Consider the following 25,871-nt stretch of genomic DNA (forward strand, 5'->3'; position numbering starts at 1 on the left):
GTCGGGAGACACTGGCCCCACCCGACGATACCCTCGGACAGGGCCAACCAGGCAGGATATAACCACACCCACTTTGCCAAAGCACAGCCCCCACACCACTAGAGGGATATCTTCAACCACCAACTTACTACACTGAGACAAGGCCCTGTATAGCCCACAAAGATCTCCACACGGGACGAACCCGAGGGGGGCGCCAACCCGGAAAGGAAGATCACGTCGGTGACTCAACCCACTCAAGTGACGCATCCCTCTTAGGGACGGCATGGAAGAGCACCAGTAAGCCAGTGACTCAGGCCCTGTAATAGGGTTACAGCAGAGAATCTCAGTGGAGAGAGGGGAACCGGCCAGGCAGAGACAGCAAGGGCAGTTCGTCGCTCCAGAGCCTTTCCGTTCACCTTCACACTCAAATCTAATTTATTTATATAGCCCTTCGTACATCAGCTGATATCTCAAAGTGCTGTACAGAAACCCAGCCTAAAACCCCAAACAGCAAGCAATGCAGGTGTAGAAGCACGGTGGCTAGGAAAAACTCCCTAGAAAGGCCAAAACCTAGGAAGAAACCTAGAGAGGAACCAGGCTATGTGGGGTGGCCAGTCCTCTTCTGGCTGTGCCGGGTGGAGATTATAACAGAACATGTCCAAGATGTTCAAATGTTCATAAATGACCAGCATGGTCAAATAATAGTACTCCTGGGCAAAAGACTACACTCAATCATATGACCTACCGAAGAGATCAAATCAAATTTTATTTGTCATATACACATGGTTAGCAGATGTTAATGCGAGTGAAGGGAAATGCTTGAGTCTTCAATAAAGACTTAAAGGTTGAGACCGAGTCTGCGTCTCTCACATGGATAGGCAGACCATTCCATAAAAGTGGAGCTCTATAGAAGAAAGCCCTGCCTCCAGCTGTTTGCTTAGAAATTCTAGGGACAATAAGGAGGCCTGTGTCTTGTGACCATAGCGTACGTGTTAGTATGTACGGCAAGACCAAATTGGAAAGACAGGTAGGCAGGCGCAAGCTCATGTAATGCTTTGTAGGTTAGCAGTAAAACCTGGAAATCAGCCCTGCAGGAAGCAAGTGTAGAGAGGCTAGCACTGGAGTAATATTATCACATTTTTTGGTTCTAGTCAAGATTCTAGCAGCCGTGTTTAGCACTAACTGAAGTATATTTAGTGCTTTATCCGGGTAGCCGGAAAGTAACCTAGAAGTGACAAAAGCATGGATACATTTTTCTGCATAATTTTTTAACAGAAAGTTTCTGATTTTTGCAATGTTACGTAGATGGAACAACGCTGTCCTTGAAACAGTCTTGATATGTTCGTCAAAAGAGAGATCAGAGTCCAGAGTAACGCAGAGATCCTTCACAGTTTTATTTGAGACGACTGTACAACCATCAAGATTAATTTTGTCAGATTCAACAGAAGATCTCTTTGTATCTTGGGACCTAGAACAAGCTGTTTTGTCCGAGTTTAAAAGTAGAAAGTTGCAGCCATCCACTTCCGTATGTCTGAAACACAGGCTTCCAGGGAGGGTAATTTTGTGGCTTCACCATGTTTCATCGAAATGTACAGCTGTGTATCGTCCACATAGGAGTGAAAGCTAACATTATGTTTCCGGGTGGCATCACCAAGAGGTAAAATATATAGTGAAAACAATACTGGTCCTAAAACGGAATCTTGAGGAACACCGAAATTTACAGTTGATTTGTCAGAGGACAAATGTCAAAATGTGATCGATGATATCAAAAGCAGCACTAAGGTCTAGGAGCACGAGGACAGATGGACTGCTGAAGTTAAAGCCATTCTTGCTTGGGGAATGCTGTTGTTTAGTTAATTTTGCGATAGCATCAAAAACACATTTTGGATTGTTCTCATTCTCCTCAATTAAGTTGGAAAAATAGGATGATCGAGCAGCAGTGAGGGCTCTTCAATACTGCACAGTACTGTCTTTCCAAGCTAGTCTTAAGACTTCCAGATTGGTGTAGCGCCATTTCCGTTCCAATTTCCTGGAAGCTTGCTTCAGGGCTCTGTATTTTCTGTATACCAGGGAGCTAGTTTCTTATGAGAAATGTTTTTTGTTTTTAGGGGTGCGACTGCATCTAGGATGGGGTCCGTTACTCCTCAGCAGGCCAGGCTTGTTCCTGTTTGTGGGTGAGTCCCAGAAAGAAGGCCAATTATCTACAATTTCTACCTTTTGGGAGGGGCAGAAAACAGTTTCCAACCAGCGATTGGACCTGCTGTAGAGCTTATCACTCCCCCTAACTGGGACGAGACAGATACAATTACTCGATGCCAACATCTTTCTAGCTGATTTACATGCTGAAGCTATGTTGCGCTTGGTGACCTCTGACTGTTTCATCCTTACATCGCTGGTGCCTTCGTGAATAACAATATCCCTATACTCTACACTCGCCAGTTTTAGCCTTAGCCAGCACCATCTTCAGATTAGCCTTAACGTTGGTAGCTCTGCCCCCTGGTAAACAGTGAATGATCGCTGGATGAGTCTAATACTGCGGATAATGGAGTTTCCAATGACTAGGGATTTCAATTTGTCAGAACTAATGGTGGGAGGCTTCGACGTCTCAGACCCCATAATGGGAGGAGGAGAGACCAGAGAAGGCTTGGCCTCTGACTCCGACTCGTTGCTTAATGGGGAGAACCGGTTGAAAGTTTCTGTCGGCTGAATTAGCGACATCGGTTGAGCATTCCTACAGCATTTCCTTCCAGAAGCCATGAGAAAATTGTCCGTCTGCGGGGATTTTGCGAGGGAATTTATACTACTATTTGTACTTATTGGTGGCACAGATGCTGTTTCATCCTTTCCTACACTTAAATTACCCTTGCCTAACAATTGCGTCTGAAGCTGGGCTTGCTGAAGGGTCAACCTCACCATAATACCCTGACTACACCGCTCGTGTCGCGTGCGCAAGCGTTGCAAAATACATTTTGAAATCTATGTTATTCACGCGCGTCAGCGAGTGTCTGCGTTGCCAAGGGCTAAAATAGAAGTAATTTCTATTTCTGACGCAGATCGCGCTGCAAGTCCTGCCTCTCCCATCTCCTCATTGGTTTATAGAAGCAGGTACCCACGTGCCATCTCCTCATTGGTTATACCCACGTGGGTGATTGAAAGACGAACCGTGTTGCCGGTTGTCGTGGTAATACTATGAAAGTTTAGATGCCAATCACAATATAAGTTTAAAGATGAAAAAGCCTGGAATGAGGAGAGATGACTAGAAACGATTCGGTTGACCGTTTCATGTGTGGATTAAATGTTGGAGTAGAGGACCTTGTGCATTTCAGGTCAAATAACAACCTAATGTTTATATCCCAGGACAAATTAGCTAGCAACAGCAAGCTAGCTAAATAGGACAAGTTAGAAAAGCAAGTGCAAGCTAACTAGCTAAATTGCCATAAATGTTTAATGCTTTTCGACCTGTCCCCAAATGAATGTCATTGGTTCAGAGTTTGTTTTGATATTTTAACCTGCATGTCGTGACCTGCGTGTCATCTATGCACGATGGCGCACGCACGCAGCCGGTTTGGGTTCCGTAAGGCGATTGTTCTCCTGTATATTATGAGTACAGAGATTGCAATTAGAAGGCTTAATGTTACTACTTAGCTTTGGCTGGTGGAGGCCCTGTAGAACCATGTCCAGATAAAGCGTCTAGGGTGAAAAAGTTGAATTAGGAAAGTCGAGCAAGCACATTTTTTAAAATATATAATACGGTAATTAAAAAGTAAAAACTGGAAAATTGGCAGGTAGCAAAGTAGCGTTAGCAACAAACCGCACAGCAGCACGTAAACAAGTCCACAAGTCCATAAGTTTGTCATTCTCATAGGATGGTTGGTAATGCAGGGTACAGACGGACATAGAAGGGCACTAAGAATAGTTGGTAACACATTATGACACGGTCATAACAATGTCACAACAGCTGACATAACTTGCATAACCTGTCATAATACAGTCATAACACTGCCATGAATGTTTGTGTCATATATTGCATTATTTTATGGCTGGTTATGGCACCTACGTAAGAATGTCAAAACCTACATTTACGGATAGCCAGGGGCACACTCCAACACTCACACATAATTTCCAAACTAAGCAATTGTGTTTAGTGAGTCCGCCAGATCAGAGGCATTAGGGATGACCAGGGATGTTCTCTTGATAAGTGTGTGAATTGCAGGACCATTTTTCTGTCCTGCTAAAAATTCAAAATGTTACAAGTACTTTTGGGTGTTAGGGAAAATGTAGGGAGAAAAAAGTACATCATTATTTTTAGGAATGTAGTAGAGTAAAAGTTGTAAAGTACAGATACCCCCAAAACAGATGCAGTTTATACCTGAGCACAGATCAGTTAGATATTGTTAGTTTATATCGGAGAGCAGATCAGTTAGATATTGTTAGTTTATACCTGAGCACAGATCAGTTAGTGGAACCTATTTTGAAATGTAAGGAGCTGCAATGCAATGAACAAAATGCATTCCTATTCAGTCATTTAAATTCAATATTCATGAACCATTTAGACATTCTTATCTTTTATATTATCGTAATCTAAATCGCACAAAAGTGCCGAAAACATATTCACAGATATTAAACTAGGTAGAAAATTATTATTGGACTGATGCCCATGCAAACACCGTGAGTGACAGCTGCTCAGTGGTGAAAAAAGTACCCAATTGCCATACTTGAGTAAAAGTAAAGATACCTTAGTAGAAAATGACTCAAGTAAAAGTGAAAGTTACCCGGTAAAATGTTACTTTAGGAAAAGTCTACATGTATTTGGTTTTAAATATAGTTAAGTATCAAAAATAAATGCAATTGCAAAAATATACTTAGTATAAATAATTTCAAATTTCTGATATTAAGCAAACCAAACAGCACAATTTTATCAAAAGTAAAAGTATAAATCATTTCAAATTGCTTATATTAAGTAAACTGAACAGCACAATTTCCTTTTATATTTTTTACAGATAGCCAAGGGCACACTCCAACACTCAGACATAATTTACAAACATTTGTGTTTAGTGAGTCTGCCAGATCAGAGGCAGTAGGGATGACCCGGGATGTTCTCTTGATAACTCTTGATAACTGCAAGAATTAGCCAATTTTCCTGTCCTGCTAAGCATATTCAAAATGTAACGAATACTTTTGGGTGTCAGGGAAAATGTATGGAGTACATTAGTTTCTTTAGGAATGTAGTGAAGTCAAAGTAAAAGTTGTCAAACATATAAATAGTAAAGTACAGATACTACTTAAGTACACCACCACCACTTAAGTTACACCACTGCAGCTGCTTGAGTACAGACAGTGGTTGTGATACTCCAGGACCAGTGTGCCAATTAAACATCTGTTTTAGCTGTTCCTAGCATGACAAGAGCCTGAGCTGGCCATACGTTCAGCTGACCGTGACTAATGAAAACTGGCTAAAAATAGGCTCATCATTCATTCTGTGCTTTCTGCTTCATTTGAGCAAGTCAACCAAGGAGAAAATCGGATTCCTTTCCCCGGACAGGACAAATGGATGGACCAGAGGGGAGATGAGGCGTCAGAGAGGAAGACGTGACTGACCAAGCAGAGATGAGGAACGGCCATCACAGGGAGAGAACATAACATAGGAGAGGCATGCCACAAAGACTTCCTTTTCTCTGAGGTTGAAGAAAGTCAGGGAGCATCTCCTCTCTCTCACACACGCTAACACCCACAGAAACAAATGCACACACACATACACACACACACACACACACACACACACACACACACACACACACACACACACACACTGAAATAGCCAAAAGAATATATGGATTGGGTAAACACTAGCATTTACAAAGCCAATCAATGCTGACTCATTAACCTATCTAGACTGCCACAGAATTTCATCCTGCTCCACTACTTAGCATATAGACATTGTAGAGAAGATAGAGCCTGACTTCTCTTTCACACGTCCCAGGGTAACACATCACTATGGGTTCAGCACTCCAACATGGCAGCCACCAACAGATAGCTTGGGGGCGAGCTGCTAATGGAATGGAGAGAGGCCTGTATCGACCTTGTGCTACACAGCCTGATTCATTTCAGGAAGTACCATTGAAGCCTTAACAGTCTAAATGAATACATCAAGTTAGCCTTTAATGACTAATTGAACCTGACATTTTGTGTTGGAAGCTAAATAGGACAGAACATGATGCAGGTTGGTCTGATTTCGAGTCTTTGTGGCAAGGGCGAGAAGGTAGAGAAGTCTACTTGGCTGGAGTGGAGCAGCGGGTAGAAGTCCATTCGATCAAATGGGGGCCCATACCTGTAAAAGGAAGGATCAACAGGGGAGGAGAAAGAGGAACACAACCGTTTCAAATTTGGGGTAAAACAATGCCCTCTTGTGTATGCAGTTACATCTAGGCTACTGTATCATTTATTTCAGAAGCATACGTGCCTAGAAACAGTTACGTAATGGCCTTATTTATATCGCCGCCAGTGTAGTGCCACTTTGTCTGCGAGACACCCGTTGGCGGTGGTAACCCCAGAGTTGGCCGTAGTTGAGCACTCTGCTCGTATGCACCTGTTCTTGCGTATCACTGCAAGCATCTGTGGCCTTCCAGTCAGCCTGGGCTGCAGTGGCTGGAGATGACAAACGTTGAGCTCAAAGAGTACAATATACCACGTAGACTGCTAGAAGCAGGAGTCAGCCATTCAATCAAGTGTGAGACATACTGGAAGATGAGTGGATATAGACGCAGATGTGCAATGCACCTCTGTTGTGTAATGCAATCTCCAAAGGCCAGATAAGTCAAGCTCTCCCCTCCTTCAACACAGACCACAATCTTATTTCTCACCATGAAGACCTTACAAAAAGATGTACTGAACAAAAATATAAACGCTACATGTAAAGTGTTGGTCACATGTTTCATGAGCTGAAATAAAAGATGACAGAAATGTTCCATACGAACAAAAAGTTTATTCCTCTCAAATTTTGTGCACAAATTTGTTTACATCCCTGTTAGTGGGCATTTCTCCTTTGCCAAGACAATCCATCCACGTGACAGGTGTGGCATATCAAGAAGCTGATTAAACAGCATGATCATTACACAGGTGCACCTTGTGCTGTGGACAATAAAAGGCCACTCTAAAATGTGCAGTTCTGTCACACAACACAATGCCACAGATGTCTCAAGTTTTGAGGGAGCGTGCAATTGGCATGATGACTGCAGGAATGTCCACCAGAGCTGTTGCCAGAGAATTTAATGTTAATTTCTCTACCATAAGGTAGAGAATTTGTCAATACATCCAACCGGCCTCACAACCACAGACCAGGTGTAACCACGCTAGCCCAGGACCTCCACATCCAGCTTCTTCACCTGTGGGATCGTCTGAGACCAACCACCTGGACAGCTGATGAAACGGTATTATTTCTGTACAAACTGTCAGAAACCATCTCAGAGATGCTCATCTGCATACCCCACCCCAATGCCATATTACAACTTACGTGTTGTGTGTGATAATTGCGTTGTATGCCTTGTGTCTGTGATATATAGGCCTAAAGGCCGAGACAATGAGAAGACGGAGACAGAATAAATTCAACCACACTGTTGTTTTATCACAAAACGGGATAGCAACCTCTGTCCGGTGAAGTCCATGACGCAAATTGCATGGAACAGACAGTTACATGACCTACAGCATGGTCAAGTTAATGTTTCAGACAATTTCGGACCACTGAACAACTATTGATTTAGAACCACATAGAGTTAAGAAAACAGGAACTGCCTCCACTATTCCAGCACCATTTACACTTCAACATCATCAAATCACCTCTGCTTAGTCTAATACAGTGACAATTAAAAGATACCAAAAACAATTTAGTCCAATCAGCATGAGCTAAATATGATGTGGCTGTCCATGGTTCTGATTTCTGTTTGTGTGTGTGTGTGCTTGCGCATGCATTCACGCAAGTAGAAAAACATGTTGACTCAACCTACTTGTAGAGAAACGCCAATGCCATCCTCCTCTCTTTCATGTTGACGAAGCGGTCTATTACAGTACATACTTGTATTTTTTGCTGTCCTAGGCTACCTGGCTAAAATGCTTGCTCACTAGCCTAACTTCCATTCATGAGCAATGTTAGTTAACCTTCTATATCTAGCTACATATTGAACTTCCATCCTCTCTGTAACGTTCTGAGTGTAGTGGGTGAGAAGTCAGGCGCAGGAAGCAGAGAGTTCAGGGGAGTGCTATTTTAATGCACCACAACGGTGAACATAAGCCAACCCCACGAAAACACAGGGCGTAAACAAAACAAACGCCCCAAACAGGGGGACTTAAACGGTCCAGAAAAGACCCACGAAATGGGAAACCACGAAATGGGAAAGCACGTAACACACAGACGTGCACACAAGTTTACACAACACAGAAGGTCACAATAATTAAACCCGCACAAGGAACCAGGCGGGCCGGCTGACTAAATAAAGCCTCACTAATTATACAGAATTCAAAACAGGTGCACTCAATGAACACATAAGGGAGGGGGAGGAAATAATCAGTGGCAGCTAGTAGGCCGGCGACGACGACCGCCGAGCGCCACCCGAACGGGAAGGGGAGCCACCTTCGGTCGGAGTCGTGACACTCTCAGGCCAAGGGCACAACAATGTATGAATTTATGGTTGGATCAGAATCGCCGTTATAATCATTGGCCAGTATGGAGAATTAAGTAAAACTACAAGTCCAAATTCCTATCTCCATCCATGGCTAATTTAAGAAAGGGACAATTTTAGCTAGCTAGCTAGCCATCTGAGAACAAGACAACGAGATGCAACAACATAAGTTGTTTCTGTTAATGACGTATGCTCTCAAAGCGATTTGATATACGAGACGCCACATCCAACCTGGCTTCCCCAGACACTTTTTTTCTTTCTTTCGCCAGGACCATTCACAGTTGAGCTCGCTCAGTCTAGCTCAACAATGATTGGCTATTTTTGCATACCTTTTTTGTCAAGGGAGGCCAAATGCTCACGGGCTTCCCTTGCATTCAATGCTATGGGTGACAACAATGTCATACTCGTTTGGACCAGACAGTATCAGATAGATGGCCTACACATAGAGAGACAGAGGGGCGCTGTTTCGCTCGCTCAGATGCTTTCTCTTGTGAGATACATTCAGCCTCTTGCGAAATAAAGGAAAATTCTGAAACACAGAGACAAAAGATAAATTATTTGACATAATTTGTATTTTTTTGTGGAGGGGGGGGGGGGGGGCAGTAGCCTGGCATCCCTTTGCGTCCATGAATACAGGTCATGTGAAATCCATAGAGTAGGACATAATTCATTTCAATTGACTGATTTTCTTCTATGAACTAACTTGAATTGTTGCATTTATATTTTTGTTCAGTATAATTTTACAATGCCCAAACTAAGATGATATTGAATGAATTGAGTAGGTTTCCAAAAGTATACCCTATTAACATGAAACATGCATGTAGTAGACCTAAATGTACATATTTGGATACCGGTCATGTAAGGAGAAAAGAGACTAAACCTTGCCCTTTAAAAGTGTCTCTCTCTAGGTCAGCGCTGTGTGTGCAAGTTTTCTTTTATTAGCACTTCATTAACATTAATTAATTGCTTCCTTTCTCCTGGGCACAGCCACAGTCAAAACTGGAACTAATAGAAATGAAGCAGAGAGCAAAAACATCCCACCCACCTACTCCTCTACTGTTCCACTTTAACGTACACCCCATCTATGCTGAGCAGGAGACTTATTTGGGGCATTCGTATTCCCATCTCATAAGAAAGACGTCAGAGCAACTTAAAAGAAGTAGATGTACATTTTATTGACTTGTTCTGTACATAAAGGGTCATACCAGCACGGGTGTTAACCATGGGAAATATTAACACATGTAAATGGTATAAGAAAATAAAAAGGCACAATTTTTCATTTTGAATTAAGAATACAACATGGAGGCTCTCTTAAACACGAGGGGAAAAGCACAGTAATACTTTTAATGCCTTGAGAGAAAAAAAATCTGGAGCAGGTTGAAAACATCTTCACCTAACAAAAACAAGAATTAGGATTGGTGTATTGCTTAATCAAATGGGTTAATATGAGAGGTTGAACAAGGAAAACCAAACTAGATTTGAAAGAATTTATTCCACAAATAATGTTAAAAAAATATATATTAAAAAAGAAAAGTTAAATTCATACTTGGGAGGAAATTAGAACTGACAAAGCAGCATTTGACCAGGAAGAAAAACCTCAAGGCCAAGAAGTCATGCAGAGGCCACCAACAGGTATTTTTGTCTCCGTTTTTAGAAAGCGACCTTCGGTCTAATTTTCAGTCTAACAGCTGGCTAACATAATAAACAAAAACAGTACAGTTGGGACACGATTGATAGCTAGCTGTACAATGGTATTACTCTACCCAATGAAAAAGCTCAGGGGGATTGAGGGAAAGCACTCAGGGAGAGTAAGTCTGTTTTCTTCTTTACAGCAGAGATCTAGTAGAGCACTTTATCAGCGCGTGCACACACACATACACACACCTGAGAGCAGGACAGCTCTGGCATCACAACATCAGACATACCAAAGACAACCATGTTGTCTGCCCAGAACCTGTGCTCGACAGTAAACACCATCTACCAACAAGACAAAAGTGTAACCAATCACCACCATAGGGAACCTGGAGAGAGAGAAGAGGAAAGGATTGCTTGTGCGAAAGTTGCATTTTCAGTGAAAGGTATTGATGGGATGTCATTGGCTGGATGAAACCTTTGCCCACCTCCCATGACCCATAACATTGGATGCAGGAGGCATCTGTCTCATAGAAAAGCCCTTACCCCTCAAAAGTATTTATAAGCCCTCTTATAACATTGGCTATAGCCTGGTCACAGCCATGCACTTACACTATGACAAACACCTTGCAGAACTCCTGAATTTATGGCACAAATAAAACAAAAAGATATCACACATGGCCATTTCACATGTTGTCTTGGGAAAACATAAATAAGGGAACTCTGTCGACTAGGTTCATGTCACTGAGGCTGTGGGCTATTCCACAAGGCAGGATCCATGTGGGCTTGTCCTCCTGTCCCTGTCTTGACACAGGCTGAGCTGAAAAGAGACTGATCCTCACACACACAGCAGTTGCCCTAAACAAGTAATGGTCTACCGGTGTGTATGTGTGGCTGTGGTTAAGGTACAACAGTGAATGATTGTTTGGTGAGAGACAGTTACCTGGCTGGTTCTAACCTCAGGCCACACCTGAAGCCCTCTATGCCTTTGCTCTCCTGACCTCAGTCAGTTCATGTGATGTTCAGTCACCTTTCACTCCCCCCCCCGCCCCTCTTTTGTGTTTTGTTTTACATTAGCCTCCTCCAATCCACAAGATGAAACACACAAGCAAGCTCTCAACAAATTCCTAAGTCTTCAAATGTAACAAAATATACACAACAAAAAAAATGACCAGGTAAGACATGGCGTCGTGGGAGCCATGGCAACACACATTAAAGGACAAAGGCAAAAACCACAGACCAAACTGTAACCAAGTTGGCGATGTAGGAGTTTAGTTAAGTCTGTAGCTGTAAACAGTCAGAAAGCTGCACGATGGTTGGCGTGACAATAACAGGGAGCGCTGCGGTATAGCTTCAAGCAGGCAAGCGCGTAACCGTGGTGACACTGGCAGACAGGGTGGACACAGCCAGCATTTTGGGTGTCACTGTGGAAGGGTTGGTTGGTTGGGGTCCAGGTCATTCACACTCATCTGGATTCAGGGGGTCTATTATTTTGACGTGGGTGAAGGGGAAGAGACCTCTCCGGCCGTTTACCTCTCCCTCCCACTGACCGCTGATGTTCATCCTCGTCACTTTGACTATATCACCCACCTGAGGAGAAATGGAGCATGGCGTTAGAAGAGTTTTCCTTAATAGCACAGAAAAATGGGGTGGAAAATGTAAGATAAGTGCCAACCGCAACTATCACATGATTTGGCCAACCCTTCATGTATTTGACACTGTACTATGGTTATGACAGGCTGAGCAGAAAGCCATAAATCGGATGCTTTGTGACACTGCGTGACCCCAAACTTCAGACCACATGCTATTTACTCAGGAGTAAATGTGGAAAGTTGGCATTGTTAAGAGGAAGATTAAAACCTGAAAGTGGAGGGAAGGCTTTAGATGTTGTAGAAACATTGGATCAGATGAGGCTTCATGGACATTGAAGTCATCCAGACCTATCGGCAATCGATAATCATAATCCTTCAGACAAATTCCTCAGCTTTAATACTGTCTTTTGCAATCAAAGCATGCTCTTCTTGCATAGTGAAAGAACATGTTAATGTAGTCAACATTTAAAAAGGTGCAATATGCACCAATCGCTCCATCATTTCCTGGTTGCGATAATTCTAATAGTAAGCTTAATTTCAGTTTGTGTGACAAAACAAGCAATGTATAGTGTAGAGAATCATTGTACCAGCTAAACCACTGAAATATATTGTGTACAAAAACCGAAAGTAAAAGTAGTAAACACTACATTTAAAAACAGGAAGCATAGAAATGAGTACATAGAACAGATCTCCTGCTTAAGACTTGCTTTCAATGAAGAATGACAGATCTATAAATCACATTTATGTGAATTGGGTCAGGTCGACCAAAAAGCTTTAGTAGAACTAATCTGACTACAAAGATTACAAAGTAATGGGTGAATGGGGTTCTGCTTAACCCCTGTGTAAAATCCCAATGTATAGGCTACTAGCACTTTCTTCATATCAGAAATGATTCTGTTGTGTGGTGATACAATTTTCCTAAACTGATTTTGCAAATGGTCCTTATCATTACAATGTAAATTTGGTTAAGAATAACTTTAATATATTTTCAATAATAAAACCTTAGTAATAACCAGATTTCAGTAAGCCTATCTGTAATAAGAGTGGGTGGGTGGTAGATCACAGGGTATATTCCTCCCTTCAGATGGAGTCAGAATAATGACTTTGTTTCCGGAAGCAGATAGGCCCCAAAATAGACTGCTGCTAAATTGTAGGTTTCTGCAGTAGGAAATTACCTACTCTAAGTAATTCAGAGAGTGAAAGAGATCACATTAGTGAGTGTGTGAGAGGAAGCGAGAGTGAGCGAGCGATGAGAAGACTAGAAAAAAAGAGACAGAGAGAGATGAAGTGTAAAAGACTAATAACAAAACACTTTACACATATGGACCAGTGGAGGCTCCTCAGAGGACTAGGGTTGACCCAATTTTTGGAATTGACACGTTTACAGAGCGCGCAACCTAGGCTACACTTGTGAGAAACAAATTTTGGTTAATTTCACTCCATTTACGTGTTGGCAATTTATTAATTGTGTTTTGTTTGGAGCGCTCCTGTCAATGTTGAGTAAGGTGCACCTGACTACTCATAGAAGTAGGCCTAGGCTACCAGGCCTGCGTGCAAACGTAGGCTTATAAATGTGCCCATTTGGGAATCTAATAGCATTTCTGACTGTCTTAACTCAGCACTACTGAGCTGTGGAGCCTCTCAAAGCCATATTTAGCTTCAGCTCAAACAGCAAGTAAACAAAGTCTGTGTATACATCCAATGACAATGCTTCCTTAATGTAGAATATGAAAAAACATTCCAGCTCTCTCCCTTTCAATAACCACTGTGTGAAAGAGAAAACAAATGTAATGCTCTGATATAGTGGGTGGAAAAGTCAGAAAATATCTGATTACTTCTTATCCTACACGCAAATAGCCTACAGCTGTGCCTATCCAGAGCTCACCAGCATGGTTAACTGAGGGTCCAGAATATTTTATACAATGTTGTAAGTTTGTTAGCACAAGCTTAAGGCCTGACCAAATTGATACAATGTTTCAAGTTCCTTGCAGACAAGCCAGGAGTAGCCAAAGTTATTTATTTTTCAAAATCAGGATATTTTCTACCTTCAGGCTGCAATGTTTTTATTTGTTAGCTTTATCTAGGATATTTTTACAAAGTTGGCAATGGAAGTTACTTTTAGACTTGCATAATTTTCATAGAATTTCATTATTAAATCACATGACAATGACTGAGATACGAAGACTATCATAAAATAAACTATTCCACAAAAATGTGCATATGAAAATCATAACTGGCACGCAGATCGATAGAACTGACAAGATAAATTGGCACTCCAAGTGGAAAAGGTTGCCAACCCCTGGTGTACGTAGCCTATTACCGGCAACTTTGGGAGCGTAATATGGAATTTGTGAAAGACAGCAGAAGGTGGTTCGGGAACAGGGTATTTAAAAAAATTCTGGTTAGGCTCTTGATTTCTGGCTCCCTCGAATGAATTGTGCGTCTTAATTATTTAATCAGTGTGCTTAATGCATCAGACAAGCGCAGTAGCCTACATATAGTTGATGTTATTAAAACACATAGGGGTGTGTCTTTATATGGAAAAATACACTTTGGCTAAAACGATTGGTTGAAAGAAGTTGGCAGGTTTTTTTGTGGGGGTCAGGGACAGCCCTAGGGAGGACTATACTCCTAAGTGAATATCAGAAAAATTGTGAAATATATGTTTTAAAGTTAACCTTTTTAGATAGAACTAGAAATATATTCACGTCACCAAATATTTGATTAAAACACACTGTGCTGCAATGAAGGTCTACAGTAGTCTCAACAACACTGTAGGGTAGCTCCATGGCGTGGCCAGAGGACAGCTAGCTTCTGTCCTCCTCTGGGTACATAGACTTCAATCTAAAACTTAGGAGGCTCATGGCTTTCACCCCATTCCATAGACTTACACAGTGATTATGACAACGTCCGGAAGACGTCCTCCATCTGATCGGAGCTCTTGCAGCATGAACTGACATGTCCACCAAATCAAAAGATCAGAGAATCTAGCACTGAAAGCATAAGCTACAGCTAGCTTGCACTCCAGTGCATAAGATGTGGTGAGTAGTTGACTCAAAGAGAGAGAGAATGATAGTTGAACAGTTTTGAACAAATTCATTTATTCCCAAATTAAGGAGAAGCAGAGAGAGCTACAGAACCAGTCAAAAGTTTGGACACCTACTCATTCAAACGTTTCTTTATTTTTAAAATGTTTTTCTACATTGAAGAATTATTGTGAAGACATCAAAACCCTAAAACACCACATAAGGAATCAAAACATATTTTAGATTCTTCTATGTAGCCACCATTTGCCTTGATGACAGCTTGGCACTCTCACATCCAGCTTCATGAGGAATGCTATTCCAACAGTCCTGAAAGAGTTTCCACATATGCTGAGCACTTGTTGGCTCTTTTCCTTCACTCTGCGGTCCAACTCATCCCAAACCATCTCAATTGGGTCGGGTGATTGTGGAGGCCAGGTCATCTGATGCAGCACTCCATCAGGCTCCTTCTTGACCAAATAGCCTTTACACAGCCTGGAGGTGTGTTTTGGGTCATTGTCCTGTTGAAAAACAATCCAAACCAGCTGCGCGCGTGCGCCATCGTGCATACATTTATTTTGTCTCCCCACACCAAACACGACACGCAGGTTAAAATATCAAAACAAACTCTGAACTAATGACATTAATTTGGGGACAGGTCAAAAAGCATTAAACATTTATGGCAATTTAGCTAGTTAGCTTGCACTTGCTATCTCATTTGTCCTATTTAGCTAGCTTGATGGTTTTTGCAACGAAACTTTAAGAAACTTTCAAAGTTCATGAAATGTTCCAGATTGAGTGACCTGTCTTAAAGTAATGTCTTAAAGTAATGATGGACTGTCATTTCTCTTTGCTTATTTGAGCTGGTCTTGCCATAATATGGACAAGGTCTTTTACCAAATAGGGCTATCTTCTGTATACCACATGTACCTTGTCACAACACAACTTATTGGCTCATTAAGAAGAAAATAAATTCCACAGATGAACTTTTAGCTTCTTATGGCTGCAGGGGCAGTATTGAGTAGCTTGGATGAAAGGTGCACAGAGGTGCCCATATTCAACGGCCTGTTCCTCAGTCAATAGTTGCTGATATTAGCATATTATTATTAGTATTGGATAGAAAACTCTGAAGTTTCTAAAACTGTTTGAATTATGTCTGAGTATAACAGAACTCATATAGCAGTCAAAAACCTGAGAAATTCCACTTCCTGTTTTTTCTTTCTGGGTGTGGCAGATTTTCAACCAAGCTCTCATTGAAATTACAGCGAGATATGGATGAGTTTTCACTTCCTACGCCTTCCACTAGATGTCAACAGTCAATTGAACTTTGTCTGATGACTAATGTGAAGGGGGGGTCAAATGAGACAGGAAATAGTCACCACTTCCACGAGTTGACCATGCATTCACCATACGCGTTCACAGGGGAAGGCCCTGCGTTCCACCGGTCATCTGAAGTCATTCTAATTCTCCGGATGGAACTTTATTCAAGATATATGTAAACAACATTATAAAGATTGATTCAGTACATCGTTTGACATGTTTCTACTGACTGTTACGGAACTTTTGGACATTTCGTCACGTTATAGTGGACGCGCTTTGTGACTTTGGAATTGTTTACCAAACGCTCTAATCAAAGTAGCTAATTGGACATAAATAACGGACATTTTCGAACAAATCAAGCATTTATTGTGGACCTGGGATTCCTACGACTGCAATCTGAGGTAAGGAAACATTTATCATGTATTTTCTGGTTTCTGTTGACTAATACATGGCGGCTAATTTGGTTAATGTTCTGAGCGCCGTCTCAGATTATTGCATGGGTTGCTTTTTCCATCAACTTTTTTTGAAATCTGACACAGTGGTTGCATACCTCTTGAAGCTAGGGGGCACTATTTTTATTTTTGGAAAAATAACGTTCCCAAAGTAAAACGGACTATTTCTCAGGATCAGATGCTAGAATATGCATATAATTGACAGCTTAGGATATAAAACACTCTAAAGTTTCCAAAACTGTAAAAATATTGTCTGTGAGGATAACAGAACTGATATTGCAGGCGAAAGCCTGAGAAAAAACCAATCAGGAAGTGACTCTTATTTTGAAAGCTCTGTGTTCCTATGCATCCCTATTGACCATTGAAAGGGATATCAACCAGATTCCTTTTTCTATGGCTTCCCTAATGTGTCTAGAGCCTTTAGACATAGTTTCAGGCCTTTATTTTGAAGAACTAGCGTGAACGACCACATTATGTAAGTGGTCAGGTGGGGGCTCTCAGAGTGATTTTTGCGGAAAAGAGAGAGGCCAACTGTCCCGGTTGATATATTATCGAATAGATATTTGAAAAACACCTTGAGGATTGATTATAAAAAATATGTTTGCCATGTTTCTGTCGACATTATGGATATAATTTGGAATTTTTGTCTGCCTTGTCATGACCGCTATTTCCGGTGGATTCCTGGGCATAACGCACCAAACTAACGGAGGTATTTGGATATAAAAAATATCTTTATGGAACAAAAGGAACATTTGCTGTCTAACTGGGTGAAAACTAATGTTGTGAGTGAAAACATCCGAAGATCAAAGGTAAACGGTTAATTTGATTGCTTTTCGTTACCAAGCTTCCTGATGCTAAGTGTACATAATGCTATGCTAGGCTATCGATAAACTTACACAAACGCTTGTATTGCTTTCACTGTAAAGCATAATTTCAAAATCTGAGACGACAGGGTGATTAACAAAAAGGCTAAGCTGTGTTTCGCTATATTTCACTTGTGATTTCATGAATATGAACATTTCTAGTAATATTTTTTGACTGTTGCGCTATGCTATTCAGCATTGCTGATGACAAATATACCGGATGCGGGATGGGTAGTTCTAAGAGGGAGAGCTATATCTATAATTCCATGTGTATAACTTGTATTATCAACTACATTTATGATGAGTATTTCTGTTGAAACGATGTGGCTATGCAAAATCACTTGATGTTTTTGGAACTAGTGAATCTAATACGCCAATGTAAACTTCTTTTTTTTTCATACAAATATGAATCTTATCAAACAAAACATGCATGTATTGTGTAACATGAAGTCCTATGAGTGTCATCTGATGAAGATAAAATTCATCACTAACCTTGAATTATCTTTATTTCTGCTTTTTGTGAATGCTATATTTAGCTGGAAAATGGCTGTGCTTATTGTGGTTTGGTGGAGACCTAACAATCATTTGTAGTGTTTTTGCTGAAAAGCATTATTTGAAATTGGACACTTTGGTGGGATTAACCTGTTAGATCTACCCCCCCCTTTTTTGAAAATTCTGTTAAAAATCGCGCAACTTTTCAGCGTCCTGCTACTCATGCCAGGAATATAGTATATGCATATGATTAGTATGTGTGGATAGAAAACACTCTGAAGTTTATAAAACTGGTTAAATCACGGCTGTGACTATAACAGAGCGTGTGTTTCATTGAAAAACGCAAGAAAAACTGCTCTCTGAAAGCAAAAAATAATTTCCATAAGTCACTTCCACCAGTTGTTAAAGGACAACAGAATTTAATGGAAATTTGCCTGCACTTCATACAAATTCCGCACGATGGCGCCATTGTACTAATTTTCAATCGAATTAATTGTTGGAAAATCCATCTGTCTGACCCCAAGTTTTCCAGTCTTCACCCGGATGCAGTTCAAGGAGAGATCAGATTGCATTGTTTTTGAAGTGAGGACCTATTGAAGAGACATCGCCCTGTAATCGTTTTGATAGATTATAAACGTTTACTAATACCTAAAGTTGGATTACAAAAGGATTTCGAAGTGTTTTGTGAAAGTTTATCGTCGACTTTTTTAATTTTAAAAAATTACGCAGCGTTTAAAAACGATGAATTTTTCTGAATGACACTACTTCAATACAAAGCTATTTTGGGTATATATGGACCGATTTAAACGAAAAAAAGACCCAATAGTGATGTTTATGGGGCATATAGGAGTGCCAAGAAAGAAGCTCGTCTAAGGTAATGAATGTTTTATATTTTATTTCTGCGTTTTGGGTAGCGCCGTCTATCGCAAAATCTGTTGTTTACGTGTCGAGCTGGCATTTTGGGGGGTGCATGCTATCAGATAATAGCTTCTGATGCTTTCGCCGAAAAGCATTTTAAAAATCTGACTTGCTGGCTAGGTTCACAACGAGTGTAGCTTTAATTTAATACCCTGCTTGTGAATTTTGATCAAGGTTTGAGTTTTAACGAGTACATTTAGCATTTAGCGTAGCGCATTTGCATTTCCAGGTGCCTACTTGGGACATGTGCGTCTCAAGTAGATTCAAGAAGTTAACAACGAGAATAGCTTTAAAATGGTATGTTTAGGAATTGTAATTATGAGATTTCTGTGGTTTGAATTTGGCGCCCTCTATTTTCACTGGTAGTTGTCATATCGATCCCGTTAGTGGGATTGCAGCCATAACAAGTAACAAGGCACACCTGTTAATTGAAATGCATTCCAGGTGACTACCTCACGAAGCTGGTTGAGAGAACGCCAAGAGTACACAAAGATGTCAAGGCAAAGGGTGGCTACTTTGAAGAATCTCAAATATATTTTGATGTTTAACACTTTTTTGGTTACTACATGATTCCATGTGTTATTTCATCGTTTTGAGGTCTTCACTATTATTCTACAATGTAGAAAATAGTAACAATAAAGAAAAACCCTGGAATGAGTAGGTGTGTCAACTTTTGACTGGTACTATATACTGAACAAATACATAAAAGCAACAAGTAAAAAGTGTTGGTCCCATGTTTCGTGGGCTGACATAAAAGATAGGCAAAATGTTCCATACTCACAAAAATCTAATTTCTCTCAAATGTTGTGCACAAATTTGTTTACATCCCTGTTAGTGAGCATTTCTCCTTTGCCAAGATATACCAGCCACCAGACAGGGGTGGCATACCCAGAATTTGACTAAACGGCATGCCCATTACACGGGTGCACCTTGTGCGGGGGGGAATAAAAGGCCACTCTAAAATGTGCAGTTGCATCACAATACAGGTGTCTCAAGTTCAGGGAGCGTGAAATTGGCATGATGACTGCAGAGCTGTTGCCAAAGAATTTAATGTTAATTTCTCTACAGAGAATTGGGCAGTACATCTAACCGGCATCACAACCGCAGACCACGTGTAACCACGCCAGCCCAGGACCTCCACATCCGGCTTCTTCACCTGCAGGATCGTCTGAGACCAGCCACCTGGACAGCTGATGAAACTGAGTTTGCACAACTGAAGAATTTCTGCACGAAGTGTCAGAAACCATCTCAGGGAAGCTCATCTGTGTACTCGTCGTCCTCGCCAGGGTCTTGATGTCAACGTTGTGAAAAGAGTGCCCCATGGTGGCAGTGGGGTTATGGTATTGGCAGGCATGAGCTACGGACAACGAACACAACTGCATTTTATCAATGGCATACTGAATGCACAGAGATACTGTGCATTGTCGTGCCATTCATCCGCCGACATCACATGATAATGCACAGCCCCAAGTTACAAGGATCTGTACACAATTTGTGGATACAGACAATGTACCAGTTCTTACTTGGCTTGCATTCTCACCAGGCATGTCACCCATTGAGCATGTTTGGGATGCTCTGGATCAACATGTATCAACAGTGTGATCCAGTTCCCGCCAATATCCAGAAACTTTGCACAGACATTGATCAGGAGTGGGACAACTTTCCACAGGCCACAATCAACAGCCTGATCAACTCTATGCGAAGGAGATGTGTTGCGTTGCATGAGGCAAATGGTGGTCAAACCAGATAATGACTCGTTTTCTGATCCACGCCTATACTTAAAAAAAAAAAAAGGTACCAACAGATAAATATCTGTATTCCTAGCCAAATGAAATCCATAGAGGTGGGCCTAATAAAATTATTTAAATTGACTGATTTCCTTATATGAAGTGTAACTTTGTAAAATATTTTAATTGTTGCATGTTGCGTTTTATTTTTTTGTTCAGTGTAGCTGCGAAAAGGAATTATATATACACAATGAGCAAAGTGATCATGCTGTTTTTATGTGGCTGCTATGAAAGTGAACTGTGTTTGCGTGTCATCAGGGGTGTATTCATTCCACTGATTCTGTTGAAAAATGTTTCTTAAACAAAAGCAACAGAAAGCAGATAAAAATGCCTGAATTTGTCCAACAGAAACTCACACTGTTGGACTAATGATTACACCCTAGATCAGCTAGATGCAGGCAAGAGTGTGCAAAGCAGTATTGAATGTGTCACTATCACCTTGATTATTCAAAATTCTCTAGAACTGTGTACCTACGTTATAAACTTTAATTCATAAGCTAGGTTGTAGCAACCTGATAATGTGTAACACAAAGCTAACACAATATCATGTAGTAGCCTAAACCTATCCATGTTACAGACTTGGGTGAATGGAATATGAATAAGTCAACCAATATGCTGTAACAGAAATAAGACCATGCTCATAAATGCTTAAAGTGTGTGTATGAAGAGTGGATGTGTGATGAGTGGGTGTTTGAGGACAGTGCAGCAACACCAGGGGGAAGTCCCCAACAAACTTGTACCCACCAGAGGCCTGCTGTGGAAACACGGATGCACCATGAGCAGAACCTCTAAATGAGAGATGGTTAACTTTAGTGTGGAGGTCTAGTTCTAGCTACTGATGACTAATGCTGCAGATCTCTCTCTCTCCCTCTGAAAATGTGCACTATGACTAATGGCACATTTGACAACATGCTAATCTCCAATCAAAATACTGCTACAGTCGAGGGCTGTGGGTGAAAGGAGACTGGACATTACCTACAGATGTTCATACCAAAACAATACATTCAAAGTCATGAAATAAGTCACCTGAGTTAGGAGGAGTGACCATTGCCTCAGGTGGTGTGATGGAAACTATAGTCAGAGAGACGAGGACAAAAGCTGAGAGATTCTGATGTGGAGCCACAGCAGTTTCCATGATTACATCAGATGACTTAATCCAAGGTGGTGGAAGCTACCGTAATACCCCATTTTTCTCCACTGACTCAAACTCTGCTGAATTCTGGGGGAGGATGGTAATCCAAGGCATTAGTCAGCCTTGCTCTAGTTTGTGAAAGTGGTGGTGCAATTCACACAACCCGACTCTCTTTCTGGCAGATGGGAATTTAAACGCAAACCTTCCATCTGCTCTGGAGGATACATGATGAGAACAAACTGACCTGACTCACAAAACACATCCCTCTAATTATTGAATAATCTCAGGATCTCTCTCTCTCTCCCAGAGCAAGAGGTCTACAGAGAATAATCAAGAGAGTTGACTTCAATGGTTAAACAGATCAAAAATGAAGTTTGAGTGGTGGCGTTAGATACCCACTTGGCATGTCATCGGCCCTAGCTTCCCCCTGTGGGGTACCCTGGCGGGAGTTAGGCATTATCCGAATTTTCATATTCTCATGCAGTCCTTCCTCTCATACCGGGATTTACAGTATTAACGGCTTAGTACACAAGGGGTCACCAAAACTCAAAAAAGCCTATTACCAGAATGCTAACAAAATCAGCACAAGTAATAATGAATTTCCATGGAGGCTGCTTGCTAAATATGCTCACGAGCGCAAGCAAAAATAAACGAATTGCAAAAACAGGCAATCAGCTTATAAAGTGGGTGTCACTAGGGCAATGGGCCTTCTATCAAAAGACAGCGCTCTGACTGATGTGTAGCTAGCTTACTTTTCTCTGCTAAAACATTTTGAAATGTAGCCGTTTACATTTTTTTCTATGATACACATTAGAAATACGATGGCCACGCATCATGTTTGGCAAAAAAAACCTTGCTTTTTCATTGTAAGCTCATTTACTTGTGTGGCTGCCAGCCAAATAGTGTTGCACTTCTGTTGGCATCTGGTGACAATGAAGCTATTTTCTGCCAAATGTGTTGCACTAATATATTTTCTGTGAAGATAAACTATACTTGCACGTCAGGCGAAATGAAAAACGCAATCTGCTTTATCTCCTAACGCATTGTACAATTTGACTGCAGGTATTTACTTAAAAAGTAGCTAACAATATAGAAATGTATTGAAAAACAGTTTCAACAGCATTGAAAAACCACCTTGTGGCTATTTCCAAATACCCCGGTATGTGGTATACCGCCCAAGCCTAGCGGGTGGCTCTTGAGGATGAGCTTAACAAATAGAGAGAGGAGCCCAGAGAGCTCAAAGCCACCCACCTCAGCATTTATACTCCAAAAAAAGCTGACAACTTTGCACTTCCTCACAAAATATCTACACAGACTGATTGATGGAATCTATACCACTGGTCAGGAGAAGAGAGCAGAGAATAGGAGGAGAAAAGGGAGGAAAGGAGATTACTTAAAAATGAGGGATGCAAGACAGAATATGCTTGCTGCATCAGAACTGTCTCAAACACAACTGTATTTAAATGACCTGATACATAATATTTGGCACAATGTGTACTGTGGCTGCAGGCTATAGTTCCTGACAAACTACAATGCAGATTCCACAGTACCAGCTCATTAAATCTAATAAAATGTACACAACATAGTGAACCAACTAATCAAATATGAGAATAGGGGACAACTGGGAGCATTTAGGCCTCCCTTCACAAAGCCATACTAGAACAGAAAGTGAGGAACTCCTACCTCTAGAGCCAGGGCAGTCTTGTCATATGCACAGGGCACTCGTTTCTGAATGGCCTTAGCCACGACTGGCCCGTTCTGCATGGAGGGTAGGGGGGTGATGACTGCTCCAGGGGTGCCAGGAGGCAGGGGCGAGGGCGTCTGAGGCTGGGCGTAAGCGTGGGCCGGCTCTGGGATGCCATAGCTGTTGGAGTTGCGGGAGCTGTGAGGAGGCTGGCCAGGGTGAGGGGAGGGTCGCACCAGCTTTTCCACGTAGGGCACAGGGATCATGCCCACTCGGCCCTCCTTGCTCTTGGCGCTCCACCACTGCTCCTCAGGCTTCTCCAGGATGATCAGGATCTCCCCCTTTTTGAAGGGCAGGTCCTCAGTGTCGCTGCCCGTGAAGTCGTACAGAGTTCGCACGTACTCCAGGTTGTCCTCTAGACCCCCCATCGTCTGAATGGGTCCGGTGCCTATCGCTGTGTTAGGGTACCTGGGCAGGAGGGTGAGGATAAAATACAGATTAACATGTAGATTTTCAAAAGACTGTTTCAAGATAATATTAAAAAGTTTTACTGCTGAACTACTGAAACCATCAGCTGACAAGCTGGAAATATATACATTCCTCTCACAAAACAGCAGTCACTACAGTTTTTAAAGTGTGACCCTCTTTGTGAACACACAACTAGACAAGGTTCAAATGGTTATGCAGCAACAATAACTCAAACCGGCAGAAGCACTGGAAAGAACTACACAATTCCTTGTTAGACTTGTCATTACAAGAGAGGTCAATCCGGTCACTTATTCATTAAGTATAAGCCTGGTAGCCTATAGTTTGTGATTGAAATGTGGTACAACCATCAGAATCGGTTTCTAATAGGTCAATCACATACCAGGAAATGTGTCAAACAATTGGAATTCTAAATATCTTGCAAACCTAAGTCCTAATTGCATTTAACTGCATTCCTTTGAGTGGTTTGTGGTCGCAGGTGCAGCCTATGAATGACAGTTCCTTACCTGGGGGCAGGTTCTATCAGTGTAGTCGTATCCAGGTAGTGGATTTTGTAGAATTCCAAAAGAGCTGGGAGGTGCTCGAATTCTTGGTCACCGATCTTGAACCTCTTGCTTGGCAAGGAGTTGATGATATAGTGGGACACTTTGGAGTTTTCAGATACTGACAGCACATAGTCGCCAGGGCAGGTAGAGGAATCCCGAACCAAAAACATGCCATGCCTCTGTCCTTGTAATCTATTCTGCGCCTCCTGTCTCGACACCGGCCCAAAATACCAACTGGACCGGTCCGATGAATCAAACCGTGCAGATGACATATTTGATCTAAATTAAATTAACTCAATATAGAAATAACAAATATATTAGTTTAAACAATAAATAAATAAAAATACACTAGTTACCTAAATAAGCTAGATAGATTACGATGCGAAACCGATTTTCACAACTAAAGGTTGAAGATCCAGGGCAGGGCAAGCCGTCGCCCTATACTCGTCTTGAATCAATTTCTAGCCGAAGGCTGCAGGTTTCAGCTAGCTACATCCAATAGAAACGTTACCTGGCGTTTCAGAGACAGGCTGTGACTAGCTTGAGCCAACTTCGAAGCATAATGTTTCTACGTTTATTGTCAATGATAAATGCCAGATCTCGGTGTCAAACTACGAGAAGTGACACACATTTAGAATGCCTGGCTGCAACAATGATCAATCAAGGTTCCCCTTTTCGTTCCCTCTTCCGAAAAAAATATAATCGTATCGATGTCATGAAACAATATATATCCAGTCACTGTCTAAATGAGAACAGAAAAGGTCGCCTCACTACTAGATTAAACGAATCTCCATGTCGAAACAATGTTGCAAATAGCTGAGCGCTGGAGCCTAAATTGTAATGGTTGAATTTCTTGGTCGAACATTGGCACGATTCGCGGAAATATATTTTAAAAATCCTATTCTGGAGTCCCGACAGACTTTTGAGGCAGTAACAAAAATGGCGGCCTGCAACACGTCTTCCCACAAAATTAATTCACTAAATAGTGACTCCGCTCCAATGCATGCATTTTTAGCCACAAAAATGTAGAGTTTGTTGCGTATATTTGGATCCTCTGGAAAGTTGAATAATAGGGTCCCTCTATAATTGTCTTTCCCTTCTTTATACTCGGCTCCACTCCTCCTGCCTGATGGAGTCCGAGACCGAAAAATGGCGGCTAGAGGGCGGGTCTGTGCGCTCCCAGCCTTTCGAGTTCTACTAGCTAGCACAGCCACAAAGTCAAAAGGGCTAATATTTTTTTTTTTTTAAATAAAAACAAACATTTGCTTTTTAGTCTTTACGATTGGGTTTTAAA

At 41.5% G+C, this 25,871-nt stretch overlaps 1 protein-coding gene across 2 annotated transcripts; it reads right to left on the bottom strand.

Moving 5' to 3' along the window:
* Nucleotides 1-9,801: 9,801 nt before the first annotated feature.
* LOC110509747 (crk-like protein) lies at nt 9,802-25,861 on the bottom strand. Of its 2 annotated transcripts, none has more exons than XM_021590830.3 (3): nt 24,539-25,861; nt 23,546-24,014; nt 9,802-11,873 (listed from the first exon to the last, which is right to left on the bottom strand). In XM_021590830.3, the coding sequence occupies exons 1-3, from the start codon at nt 24,847-24,849 to the stop codon at nt 11,739-11,741; spliced, it is 915 nt and encodes a 304-aa protein (XP_021446505.1). In that variant the 5' UTR covers nt 24,850-25,861; the 3' UTR covers nt 9,802-11,738. The 2 variants fall into 2 exon arrangements, 1 of the variants encoding a protein (XP_021446505.1); XR_016493324.1 differs by lacking the exon at nt 9,802-11,873 and adding an exon at nt 18,048-18,175 and having other exon boundaries at nt 19,220-24,014; nt 24,539-25,793.
* Between the last annotated feature and the right edge of the window lie 10 nt (nt 25,862-25,871).

This window comes from Oncorhynchus mykiss, chromosome 29 (assembly GCF_057628025.1).
Source record: "Oncorhynchus mykiss isolate SJ-2025 chromosome 29, ASM5762802v1, whole genome shotgun sequence".
NCBI classification, from domain to species: domain Eukaryota; kingdom Metazoa; phylum Chordata; class Actinopteri; order Salmoniformes; family Salmonidae; genus Oncorhynchus; species Oncorhynchus mykiss.